The 14,414-nt window shown below is 39.4% G+C and overlaps 1 protein-coding gene across 1 annotated transcript in view; it reads right to left on the bottom strand.

The window, feature by feature from the left end:
* Window positions 1-14,414, bottom strand: part of LOC126418449 (general transcription factor IIE subunit 1) — a 71,769-nt gene that overhangs the window by 16,271 nt on the left and 41,084 nt on the right. Inside the window, exons 4-5 of the mRNA XM_050085213.1 lie at window positions 12,207-12,433; window positions 5,394-5,619 (exon numbers count right to left, since the gene is read on the bottom strand). Coding sequence (XP_049941170.1) covers window positions 5,394-5,619; window positions 12,207-12,433 — 453 coding nt within the window. The remainder of the gene's footprint in view (window positions 1-5,393; window positions 5,620-12,206; window positions 12,434-14,414) is intronic.

Raw genomic sequence — 14,414 nt, 5'->3', positions numbered from 1 at the left:
GAATTGAACAAGGAAAAGAATAAAGAAAGACAGGTGGTAACTACTTTGATGGTATGCATGTAATAAGCTTAGGACACAGATTCTAAGCCCCTTGTGCTTTGGAAATGAATGTGGAACTAATCAAAAGATCCACTGAAACTATATGGTTCCAGAGACCTTTTTAAGTCTCAAAAATCTGTGATGTATACACACAGACTGAAGTGACGAATGAAAATTTATACCAAGGGTGGGATTTCATTTAAAAACTTCTTGGATAAGTAAGAAATTATCTTCTAGCTGAACTATGTAGAAAAGAAAGTCCATGAGGTTTTACAAGTTAGTATGTAACTTTCAAATCATTTGGGGACTACTTGCTAAGAAGTCAAAACTAGTTATGGTGCCATTTGTGTAATCTGAAGCTGTCAAAACTGGTTATGATGCCATTTGTGTTATCAGAAGCTCAAAATACAATAAAAAATGCTTGCAATAAAAAAATTTGTTTGCAATAAAAAAATTCTGTAGAATTGAGGATGCATATCATACAGTGGGAACATTACTAAAAATCATCAATATGCAAACTGTATCACTGAATCTCATCTCCTGCTGCCATTTTATTACATATGCTTCTTCATATGGGATATGATTGTTAATTATTTTGAATATGGTACATCCTTATAGGACTATTTTATCCATCTAATAGGCTAAAATTAAAATTAAGTCTACAAATGGCACAGAATTTCATACTTATTTCATTTGTAAATAAGCAAATTACATGTCTGAAAACAGTTTGCATGTCTTTTAAAAAGTTGACATTCATACAAATTTTCATTGCGAGTCTCTATGAATATTCACGTAAATGTTATGGAGAGAGGTGCCACAACTGCCATGCATAATTAGGAACAGGAGAATTTTGTGTAAATAACAATGTGCAATAGGTAATTTTTAATGACATAACAGTTTTACAAAATATAACAAAATTTGGCACTTTCCTTGTTCCCGAACAAAAATGTTATAAATCTGAGGGCAGCAGTTTAGTAATATTAGTAACTGATAGTTACTGAACAGTAAATTTATTAATCACTTAGTTTAAAAAAGGGAATGGTGACATTTTGAAATTTCATAAAATGGTTTTATTAGCACACAGTAAATAATAGTGAAAAATTTCTTTTAAGTATTTAGAAGATCTATAGCAGAGAAAGCACTCCCTCTCCCTCCCCCCCTCTATTCTCTTCAGTACTTCCCAATTAGAAACTTCTTAATGGACTTACAAGCCAGTTATACAAACACACATATTTTATCTGTTTATGTGGTTGATCACGTGAAACTGTGATCTGTTAACAATTCACTTCTGTGAAGAAGTGCCTTTTCCATTCCCTCACTAAGAAAATAGTCGAGACACTGGATCTGTGCTGCTGCAGACTCCATGTTATTTGAAAACTTTTTCCCCAATACTAACAAAGTAAAAACCTGAAAAGGGGTCTCAGTTTCCTACTCTCAAAAATTCTTGAAAAAAAAAATCATCTCTGAAGGCGGGTACTAATCACATCCAACATTATAATGAAATGGCCAATATGTGAGTGGGTAGCCTAAAAGTCTAGCAATCATGAAGTAATGGGTACAATTCGCACTAATAGCAACTTTCTTTATGGTTATTTGAATTCCATATTTATTATCAAATGGACATAAAAATTAACAAATATTGAATCACATTTTTAAAAAAATAATATCTTTTTATTTCTAATTACTAATCTCATGAAAATGTGAACATTCATAATTAATTAAAATTTGGTAAAAAATTAAACAGAAAATAATATCCCCCACCCCATCCCCTCTCCCTCCGCAGGCTCAACAGTGTTACTGACAATATTCATGATTGATAACATCCACATACAGTTTTATTACATATTGTTTTCCTGTAAAAGGGGAGCACAACCATATTTCACAGCAACAGCCCCATAAGTAAGAGCATTTCTGGTAACCACTATCACTCATTGATGATCTTACAATCACTTTGAGTGTCTTTCACTATGTGTTGTTGTTGTGGTCCTCAGTCCTGAGACTGGTTTGATGCAGCTCTCCATGCTACTCTATCCTGTGCAAGCTTTTTCATCTCCCAGTACCTACTGCAGCCTACATCCTTCTGAATCTGCTTAGTGTATTCATCTCTTGGTCTCCCTCTACGATTTTTACCCTCCACGCTGCCCTCCAATACTAAATTGGTGATCCCTTGATGCCTCAGAACATGTCCTACCAACTGATCCCTTCTTCTGGTCAAGTTGTGCCACAAACTACTCTTCTCCCCAATCCTATTCAATACTTCCTCATTAGTTATGTGATCTACCCATCTAATCTTTAGCATTCTTCTGTAGCACCACATTTCGAAAGCTTCTATTCTCTTCTTGTCTAAACTATTTATTGTCCCTGTTTCACTTCCATACATGGCTACACTCCATACAACTACTTTCAGAAACGACTTCCTGACACTTAAATCTATACTCGATGTTAACAAATTTCTCTTTTTCAGAAACGCTTTCCTTGCCATTGCCAGTCTACATTTTATATCCTCTCTACTTCGCAGATATTCATCTTATATACTCCTCTCAAGACACTGTCCATCCATTCAACAGCTCTTCCAAGTCCTTTGCTGTCTCTGACAGAATTACAATGTCACCGGCGGACCTAAAAGTTTTTATTTCTTCTCCACGGATTTTAATATCTACTCCGAATTTTTCTTTTGTTTCCTTTACTGCTTGCTCAATATACAGATTGAATAACATTGGGGAGAGGCTACAACCCTGTCTTACTCCGTTCCCAACCACTGCTTCCCTTTCATGTTCCTCGACTCTTATAACTGTCATCTGGTTTCTGTACAAATTGTAAATAGCCTTTCGCTCCCTGTATTTTACCCCTGCCACCTTTAGAATTTGAAAGAGAGTATTCCAGTCAACATTGTCAAAAGCTTTCTCTAAGTCTATAAATGCTAGAAACGTAGGTTTGCCATTCCTTAATCTTTCTTCTAAGGTAAGTCGTACGGTCAGTATTGCCTCACGTGTTCCAACATTTCTACGGAATCCAAACTGATCTTCCCCGAGGTCGGCTTCTACTAGTTTTTCCATTCATCTATAAAGAATTCGTGTTAGTATTTTGCAGCTGTGACTTATTAAACTGATTGTTCGGTAATTTTCACATCTGTCAACACCTTCTTTCTTTGGGATTGGAATTATTATATTCTTCTTGAAGTCTGAGGGTATTTCGCCTGTTTCATACATCTTGCCCACCAGATGGTAGAGTTTTGTCAGGACTGGCTCTCCCAAGGCCGTCAGTAGTTCCAATGGAATGTTGTCTACTCCGGGGGCCTTGTTTCGACTCAGGTCTTTCAGTGCTCTGTCAAACTCTTCACGCAGTATCGTATCTCCCATTTCATCTTCATCTACATTCTCTTCCATTTCCATAATATTGTCCTCAAGTACATCGCCCTTGTATAGACCCTCTATATACTCGTTCCATCTTTCTGCTTTCCCTTCTTTGCTTAGAACTGGGTTTCCATCTGAGCTCTTGATGTTCATACAAGTGGTTCTCCTATCTCCAAAGGTCTCTTTAATTTTCCTGTAGGCAGTATCTATCTGACCCCTAGTGAGATAAGCCTCTACATCCTTACATTTGTCCTCTAGCCATCCTTGCTTAGCCATTTTGCACTTCCTGTCGATCTCATTTTTGAGACGTTTGTATTCCTTTTTGCCTGCTTCATTTATTGCATTTTTATATTTTCTCCTTTCATCAATTAAATTCAATATTTCTTCTGTTACCCAAGGATTTCTACTAGCCCTCGTCTTTTTACCTACTTGATCCTCTGCTGCCTTCACTACTTCATCCCTCAAAGCTACCCATTCTTCTTCTACTGTATTTCTTTCCCCCATTCCTGTCAATTGTTCCCTTATGCTCTCCCTGAAACTCTGTACAACCTCTGGTTCTTTCAGTTTATCCAGGTCCCATCTCCTTAAATTCCCACCTTTTTGCAGTTTCTTCAGTTTTAATCTACAGGTCATAACCAATAGATTGTGGTCAGAGTCCACATCTGCCCCTGGAAATGTCTTACAATTTAAAACCTGGTTCCTAAATCTCTGTCTTACAATTATATAATCTATCTGATACCTTTTAGTATCGCCAGGGTTCTTCCATGTATACAACCTTCTTTCATGATTCTTAAACCAAGTGTTAGCTATGATTAAGTTGTGCTCTGTGCAAAATTCTACCAGGCGGCTTCCTCTTTCATTTCGTAGCCCCAATCCATATCCACCTACTACGTTTCCTTCTCTCCCTTTTCCTACACTCGAATTCCAGTCACCCATGACTATTAAATTTTCATCTCCCTTCACTATCTGAATAATTTCTTTTATTTCATCATACATTTCTTCAATTTCTTTGTCATCTGCAGAGCTAGTTGGCATATAAACTTGTACTACTGTAGTAGGTGTGGGCTTCGTATCTATCTTGGTCACAATAATGCGCTCACTATGCTGTTTGTAGTAGCTTACCCGCATTCCTATTTTCCTATTCATTATTAAACCTACTCCTGCATTACCCCTATTTGATTTTGTGTTTATAACCCTGTAGTCACCTGACCAGAAGTCTTGTTCCTCCTGCCACCGAACTTCACTAATTCCCACTGTATCTAACTTTAACCTATCCATTTCCCTTTTTAAATTTTCGAACCTACCTGCCCGATTAAGAGATCTGACATTCCACGCTCCGATCCGTAGAACGCCAGTTTTCTTTCTCCTGATAACGACATCGTCTTGAGTAGTCCCCGCCCGGAGATCCGAATGGGGGACTATTTTACCTCCGGAATATTTTACCCAAGAGGACGCCATCATCATTTAATCATACAGTAAAGCTGCATGCCCTCGGGAAAAATTACGGCCGTAGTTTCCCCTTGCTTTCAGCCGTTCGCAGTACCAGCACAGCAAGGCCGTTTTGGTTATTGTTACAGGGCCAGATCAGTCAATCATCCAGACTGTTGCCCTTGCAACTACTGAAAAGGCTGTTGCCCCTCTTCAGGAACCACACGATTGTCTGGCCTCTCAACAGATACCCTTCCGTTGTGGTTGTACCTACGGTACGGCTATCTGTATCGCTGAGGCACGCAAGCCTCCCTACCAACAGCAAGGTCCATGGTTCATGGGGGGGGGGGGGGGGGGTCTTTCACTATATGAAGTTTCAAATAACACTGACTTGTTATTTTAACCATGAAAGAAAACACGTTCCTTAAAGTGACAAGAAACATGAAACATTATGTACTTGCTGATAAAAGTGTACTTGCAGGCATACATGTAAGGTGATTAGAAAATTTTAAATACTGGATTACACGTAAATAGCCTAAAATATTTCATATCACTTATACAACCAATACTTACAGCACCAATTGCTGCGTCACCAGCTCCAATGACAGTGGACTCTGTCATCCAGACTGGGCGCTCTTTGCGCTGAGCTGCTGCGGCCTGTCGCTGGTCAGCACCAGCTTCTCCTATGCTGATATCCACACGGGCTTCTTCAACAGCAAAGCCTTGTGTTCTTGTTGCCTCACCAGACCAGTTTTCACCAGGTGGCCGTAATGGTGCACTAGGCTTCTTACCATCCAATCTGTAACCCAACCAGAGTTCACAATAATTTACATATTAAGAAATTAGTCAGTAATGAAATACATATATATAATTCTGTTTAGAATACCAGCTGTACTGCAGCCTTAACTGTGACAACCTGGTGTTCATATAAAATGGTTCAAATGGCTCTAAGCACTATGGGACTTAACATCTGAGGTCATCAGTCCCCTAGACTTAGAACTACTTAAACCTAACTAAATTAAGGACATCACACACATCCATGCCCGAGGCAGGATTCGAACCTGCGTCTATAGCAGCAGTGCGGTTCGGACTGAAGCACCTAGAACCGCTTGGCGACAGTGGCCGGATGGTGATCAGAGCTCACTTGGAAAAATACCAAAGAATGAAAGATGTGAAGGTTCTAATGCAACTCGACATAGAGTTCATGTTCACATCAACAGGAGGAATTAATTTTGGTACCTGATTATTTAATGATTTAAAAGATCACTAAAGCAAACTGACAAATGTGGGACCCAAGCATCAAATGCCACATCTCAAATGCAAATCCCTTTAAAAATGAATTGCTAACTATAAGGTGGTATCCAAAAGTTCATGATTGGTTGGTTGGTTTGGGGAAGGAGACCAGACAGCGTGGTCATCGGTCGCATCGGATTAGGGAAGGATGGAGAAGGAAGTCGGCCGTGCCCTTTCAGAGGAACCATCCCGGCATTTGCCTGGACTGATTTAGGGAAATCACGGAAAACCTAAATCAGGATGGCCGGACGCGGGATTGAACCGTCGTCCTCCCGAATGCGAGTCCAGTGTCTAACCACTGCACCACCTCGCTCGGTCCAAAAGTTCATGAAATAAATTACAAAATTATTATGTCTTATCTAGATCTTATAACGCACCATTACCTTCAAAGTAGCCTCCGTATGAGAGAAACACCAATACCAATGTTTCTCTACCCTTTTTAAGTGCACTTTGGAAGTGTTTCTTTGTTAGGATATTTAGTACTCTCTGCAATTTTATTAGACTTTCCTCCATTGAATCAAATGTCCAACCCTTCACTTGATTATCATCTTAGGGAGGAGGAAGAAGTCACACAAAAGTGCTGGAGAGTACAGTGAGTGAGAACGAAACCTGAAAAATGTAGGCTGCATGAGTTTGCACACTGTAGTGGTATAGTACCCAGTGGTTCATATACCCATTTGTGGATGCTTTCTCCTCTTGTCCAAACTCAAACACTTTGCAGTAGTTGTTTAATTTCCTTGCACACTTTCATGCAATGTTGCTTTTGTCATAGTGAAGCAACTGTGTCACAAAATTCACTACAATCCTTCTCATGTTCACTGACAAGATACCCTCACATGTACAATAACCTATACCCAAAGTTGTGAAGAATGTTGGATGATCTGTCTATAATCTTGCAGAATCAGATTTTTCACTTCCTGAACATATTCTGATTCCAGCAGATGACCAACTAGAACAGCTGTAACGTGTACACCAATTATAATTCTGTATTTGACCTAAGGCAATTTTTTTCAAAAGCTTACTTCTACATTTAGTGTGTTTCTGCAACTATCTCAAGTTTAAAAAAAAAGAATGCAATGACAATGCAAAAATGCTCATTTAGTATCATGGAAAATGCTTTCACATCCATCCAAATAACTTTCTCCCCCATCAGAGTTCAGCAAGTTTGGCACTAAAGCTTTTGATAATCATGTTATGAGATAAAGAATATAAACTAATTATCAAAAAATTCCATTTTAATTTATGAATTGTCTACAATGACTTAAGGCAGTAGTGAGAATTTTGAGGACTATTGCCCCTGAAATTTTTGTAAATCCTATAAAAAAGATTTGTGATCTAGTGGCCCAGTGTGTAAGTGCCAGACTATAAATATCCAGTTGGTCCACACACTTTTTCCTGCATTGATCACCTCTTTCGCCATTGGCAATGGTTTATTAATGTAAAAAATGACAAGCTGCAACTTTGTTCAGAGTTCATGTTAAACTGTAGGTTCAGCTTTTTAATTTTTTTACACACACTCATGTTCAGAAAAAAAGACAGAAAAAAAACAGGATACCTTGAATGACTGGAGATAGGACATTTGTATTCACAGGACATGCTCATTAGTATGTTCTGCAGAAATGATTAGCATTTGAACCATGTCAATCTGCAGATTCAAGGACATCTACATGTAGATCTACAGGCTTACTCTGGTATTCACAATAAAGTGCCTGGCAGAGGGTTCAATGAACCACAACATCAATACCCCGGTGCAACACCACATACCGGTAAAATATGCCTGAGGCGTCCATTGTCGCTATAACCTGAAAGCAATGGATCACTGTGACTTGAGCAAACATGCAGGATGCCTCAAAAGCATATGCGTGAACCATACTGTCAAATCAGTGAGTTTGAAAGCTGGGTGCATTATTGTCATGAGAGAATGTGATGCATCCATCTGGGAAATTGCTGCTCATGTGGGACGAAGTGTTTCAGCAGTGCAACGGATGTGCACAGAAACTTTCACGGAAGATCACAGAACACAATGAGATGAGTCAGGTCACACCATACAGACCACCCCATGAGAAGAGTGACACCTCATCCAAATAGCATTGCACAACAGATCTGCATCCTTATTGACTCTAGCACAACAGTGGGACAGTGTAACACATCATACACTATCAGGGTTGACAGTCCGTCACCATTTATTATGGCATGCATTATGTGTTTATCATCCACTTTTCTGCCTACCTTTGATAAATGTGCAAAAATATGCAAGATGGTAATGGTGTATGGAATGGGGACAGGAATGGCATCAGATAGCGTTTATGGCCAAATCCAGGTTCTGTCTGTTTCAAAATGATGATCCCATTTTGGTTCGTTACAGACAGGGGGAACAGTATCACAGCGACTGCATTCGCACAAGACATGCAGTGCCAAATCAAGGCCTTGTGGCGTGAGTTCCTATTGGAAACAGCCTCAAATTGCAGTTGGTGTGCGTCCAGGGCACTGTAACCAGTATGACCTATGTGAATGACATCCTGCAACCCGCAGCTGTACCCTTTCTGCACAACATCCCTGACACCATTTTTCAGCAAGGCAATGCATGACCACTTGTTGCCTTTAGTTCTGGCCTATCACATCATCAGACTTGGCACCAATCAAAAATGTGTGGGATATGGTGAAACGATGGGTGTAGTGCTGTGATCTAATGCCAAGTACCACAGATGAACTTTGGAACCAGGTGAATGCAGCATGGTTGGCTGTACCATAGGATGTCATTTGTGACTTATACATGTTGATGTCATCATGCACTGAAGAAGTTATCAGGGCCCATGGCGGACCCCATGTTTAGTAGATAACAGGACACATGCTGAACCAAAGTTACATAAATGCTAATCATTTCTGCAGAACATACTAACATACATGTCCTGTGAATGTGAATGTCCTATCTCCAGTCATTCAAAGTGTTCTGTTTTTTCTATACATGAGTGCAGAAAATGCATTTGTCATGAAATAAGCTTTTCTGCAAGAGTTACACATCCCATGATATAATCTGTGCACTATGCTTAAAATTCCTTCTTTTACTGACAAAATTTGAATATCCTTCCATAAATTCAGAACTTTAATACCTTCACTCATTTTGCAATAGGCTCATATTCTGTAAGATGTACACTATAATGGCCAGAAATGCCACAATTAATAAAATATTTTGGATTATTACACCATGGTCCGATGGATTTCACTTTACAGCCCATCATTTCATCCCCATATGCAGAGGAGATTTACAAGGGGGATCATAGCATCTTTGAGTGTCCAATTCATACCATGGCTCACTATCAACTGAAGCAAAATACCATTTATGCATGTTCCCACACAGTGGCGTTACATCACATGATTTGAATACCCAGGCGCAATTGGCCATTGTTGGTCACTGTCCTCTGCTGTTGCTATCACTCCATGGTGGGAGACTCATACACATCTTCCTCAGCACCGGGACCCAGATGTCATTCAATTTCAAGCCCTCCTCCTTCCTATTGACATTCATGAGGTGTTTAATAATCTCTATGGGATGTTCTGCAACAGCTGATATGTCAGTCTCTCCCCTTCTACAGTTGCCCTTGTGCTCTTCTAGTTGTTTTTTGACCATTATTTTTGTAGCATCCATGTGTACTTCCCCACAGCTACATGGAACCCTACAAATTCCTGCTTTTTCCAGTGGTTTGCCAGCATCCTTGGTCAATATTAGGTGATCCTGTGTCTACTGAGTGAGTTTGTAGTTTACTGTGATGTTCCATTTTGTTAAGATTTTTTCTTTGCAGCCAAGAGACCACCAAACTCACTTTTAACAGGACTCAAATATTGGCAGCCACAAGTGGATACCATAAAAGGCTGTATGGGAAGGCCATAGAGATTTTTAAACAACCCAGAAATTTCAGCAGGAAGGAAGAGGGCATGAAACTGAATGACATCCGGATCCCAGTGCTGAAGAAGATGTGTATGAGTTTTCCACCATGGGATGAAAGCAACATAGGTCGACGGCAACTGACGGTGATCAATTGTGCCCAGGTATTCAAAGGATGTTACCCATCACTGCTTCACGCCACTGCATGGGAGCACATATAAACAGAACTTCGCTGCAAATTAGTAGTGAGCCAGGGTGTGAGTTGGGCACTGAAAGAAGTTACAATCACACCTGAAAATGTTTTCTGCAGATGGGGACAAAATGTTGGGTTTTACTGTGAAAGTCTTCCGATCACGGCATAATAGCCCAGGATACTTTATTAATTAAGATTCATATTTTTCACATAGCTGTTGATAAGTTTTAGCATTACAATGCTGTCTTGTGTACCAGAATCTAATGTCTTGACCACAACTCACCAACAGAGGATAAAGGAATGTAGAATACGATGTCAATCATGGGATCATCAATTACGCAGCATGAGCTCATATAGAACAATGATGAGGAATAAAGTTGGTTGTATCATATCCACATGAATCATCCAGCCATTTGACTTAAGTGATTTATGAAAGCCACAAAAAACCTAATATTGTATGAACTGGTAAGGATTTAATATCCACTCATTCTAAATCCAAGTCTACAGATTTAACCTCTGCACAATAAGCATTGAATTGTTTGCTTATGCATTTATCACAACTGTCACACGCTTTGAAACATCAGTAGATTTCACACAGCACGGGCTCAACTTCACCACGTTTAAGTATTTTCTGTATTAAATATATTTGAATCATTATTATTGTTTAAACACTTCAGTCAGCTGAAGTTACTCATTTGTGTTGAGCAACGAAAACAGCAGGCAGAGACTCACTCTGCAGTTGACTGAAAATGAAGGTGATGCACAAAGACACGCTTTGAAACATCAGTAGATTTCACACAGCACAGGCTCAACTTCACCACGTTTAAGTATTTTCTGTATTAAATATATTTGAATCATTATTATTGTTTAAACACTTCAGTCAGCTGAAGTTACTCATTTGTGTTGAGCAACGAAAACAGCAGGCAGAGACTCACTCTGCAGTTGACTGAAAATGAAGGTGATGCACAAAGACCATATTTGTTTATAGTCTAATGTAGCTGTTACAGCACCTTGTGTTGTTTAAATTTGGAGTAAATGTGGCATGAGTAATTAATATCTTTTGGATTATGGTTCTACTATTCTATTGCATTTTAATTTACGGAGAGTCATTTTCAAGTCCACTATGTAATAAATATGTCATACATTATATATATAGAAGACTGCACTTGTCTCACCCCCCTCCAAGCTTGTCCCAGAAAACCTTTGCTGCCAGCCCTTTGGTAATGTTACAATATGTCTTATAAATTCCTCTGCATTCCTCTTCAGCCTTTGCTTCTGAAATTTGTTCTGTCTTTCCTCTTTCATAATTACCATATCACTTGCAACTATGCCCTATATGACAGGCCCTTTCTTTGTGTTTACTGTGAGAGATTCAGTCAAACAGTTAATATATCCTTATTGACAGAGTAGGTAAGCATTTATTCATTCAGTAACCATGTTCTGTAGGAGAACAATCAGAATGTGGAATGAGTCGAGGGGCAAATTAATAAAAGAAAAGCAAATCATAGATACTCAATATGTATACAGTATTAGCAAGTAACTACCACTACACTCGTTAGTGCTATTCACACTTATCCTAGCTAAATTAAACCATCTAAATCAGAGAGAGAGTTCTTATTTTGAAAATAGCTGTTGCCTTCTCAATTATACTAAATAGCTGCTGTTTTATCTCCTGCTGGTAACTGATTATTTACTTTATTACACTAGTACTTTTCAAAGAAAATAGTTCCCTACCTCTATAATAGTCTACAACTATTTGTCACACAGCCTCTTATTGCTTACTTCTTCTGAATAAATACTTTATTTGCTTTACTTTATTTACTTTACATTCACTGTCCCTGAAGATAATTTTGTAATATAAGGTAGCAAAAGTATTGTGGTTTCCAAAGTCATTAGTCTTCATCATATCATAATAAATGCCTCTCTCCAAAGAAGAGACCACCGTAGCAACAGTATGTAAGTAAATTTTATACAGAAGCATCTCAAAAAGTTAAAAAATAATGCAGAAGTTACTAACCCTCGAATGGTGCCAATATCAACAGGTTCTGGTTCAAGTATTTCAGGAGCAAGTTTTATGCCCTCTACTTCTCGGAGTAAGACATAGAGTGGTTCAAGCTGTTCATTAAAACGTGCCAGCATGAGACGCGAGTCCTTCTTTGGAAGAGCTGACTGGTCTTCCTCCACAACCTCACGGCAAAAAGTGCATCTGAACTCTAATGTCATGGGATCAAACAGTTGGTCTGCCTGCAACAACAGAAAATGTGCATTTCATATCTAAAGAACTTTTGCTCAATGAAAACCAACAAATACACTGCTATTACAGTAACTTATTTTTGGTGATGTAAATTACTTTGAGATTTACCTCTTCTCACCTAACCATTCATACATTACAGTCTGCTTGCTCCTCCAAGAAGGAGAATCTTCAGCAATATGAAAAGAGTCAGGTAATAATTAGTAGGTACTGTTTTGTACATTACAGTAATGTTTATCTAGTATTAATAATAACTGTCTTATGTGATATTAATCAAGAACAATGTCTTACTATCTTTATATGCCTGCAAGATCAACGACACATCATAAATCCCAGTGTCCTTGAGGGATGACCACTTGCCGGGCAACCACCTCTTACCAAAAAGCAGATTTCCTGGTGTTCCATGAGGTGGTCCTGAGGATAATGTGGTGTACAATAAGGTGTCAATGTTGAGTGATGCTAGAAAGATACAAGATGACTTACACAAAATTTCTAGTTGGTGTGACGAATGGCAGCTAGCTCTAAATGTGGAAAAATGTAAGCTAATGCAGAGGAATAGAAAGAACAAACCTCTAATGTTCAGTTACAGTATCACTAGTGTCCTGCTTGGCACAGCCAAGTCATTTAAATATGTGAGCATATCATTGCAAAAGCAATATGAAATGGAACGAGCATTCAAGAACTGTCATAGGGAAGGTGAATAGTCAACTTCAGTTTATTGGGGAATTTTAGCAAAGAGTAGTTTACCTGGTGTGTAGACTGCCTATAGGATGCTGGTGTGACCTATTCTTGAGTACTGCTCGAGTGTGGGATATGTAGCACGTCAGATTGAAGGAAGACATCGAAGCAATTCAGAGGCAGTCTGCTAGATATGTTGATATTGAAAGGCCCTCTGTTAGAAACAAGCTTACCCATAATCAAGTCTTTTGATCATCACTGGGTTCAGCAGCAGCTCTGCAAGATTTTCCTAAGTTTTTGAAGTCAGGACAAATTACAGAACAGACCCTCACCACCAGTCAGAACAGACTGTCAGACTGGGGGAAGGGGGGGGGGGGGGGGGGAGGAAGAGAGACCTGGCACCAAAGAGCCAACTCCAACAACTGCCATCATGTGAACAGTCAGTTGACCACAACAGGGACAATCCACTGGAAGGAGAAACAGTGACCAGATGAACCTTATCCGCACAAGGCATATGTCAAATCAGTGTTCCATGCAACCATCAACAGTATCTCCCTGATGATCTACAGCAAGGATGTGCCACTCAATTTGCAAATAGGTGCAGTTTCCTCTGCCACCATCATTAACTGGCAGACCTACCAGCAGGTAGGCACCCCAACCCTCCAATCCATGGACTTCCAGACAAGGACTTATAGCAATGGCATCATGTGGTTTTTGCAGCAATTTACCGCAAAGGCACAGTATGGCACCCACATTATTGGAGCCTGATCCTTGCTGTGAACACTTCGGGAGTGGTAAGCTTACTGGGAATGGATCTCTTCAACACACTGGGTCTAGAGACACATGACTCTACATCCATTGTCCATTCCCTCAGCATTTCCAATTTCCTTGATGAATTGTTTGCAAAATGAAATTTAGTTTTTTCTCAACCAGGATCAGGCATTACAGAGTTTGAAGCTCTATTCCCATCTGCCATGCCAAAATTCTGTAAAGCAGGTAATATGTCTTTTGCCTTACAAGACAAGCTGCAACTTGAATTACAACAACTACAGGATGAGACAATCATTACCTCTATCTCAAATGGTCAGTGGGTCACATCTACAGTTACAGAAGAAAAACTGAACAGCACTCTATGCATATGAGGTGATTTCAAAAACACAATAGGCTCCCAGTCAGTTGTGGACTCATACCCAATTCCCTATGTGGAGGTAATCTTGACCCACTTAGTGGGTGGAAGAACTGACCTCAAACATGCATATCTCCAGCTCCCCTTGGATGCTGAATCTTGGGAGAAAC

Source organism: Schistocerca serialis, chromosome 9 (genome assembly GCF_023864345.2).
Source record: "Schistocerca serialis cubense isolate TAMUIC-IGC-003099 chromosome 9, iqSchSeri2.2, whole genome shotgun sequence".
Taxonomy (NCBI): Eukaryota; Metazoa; Arthropoda; class Insecta; order Orthoptera; family Acrididae; genus Schistocerca; species Schistocerca serialis.
This window is presented reverse-complemented; position numbering and strand designations above follow the sequence as displayed.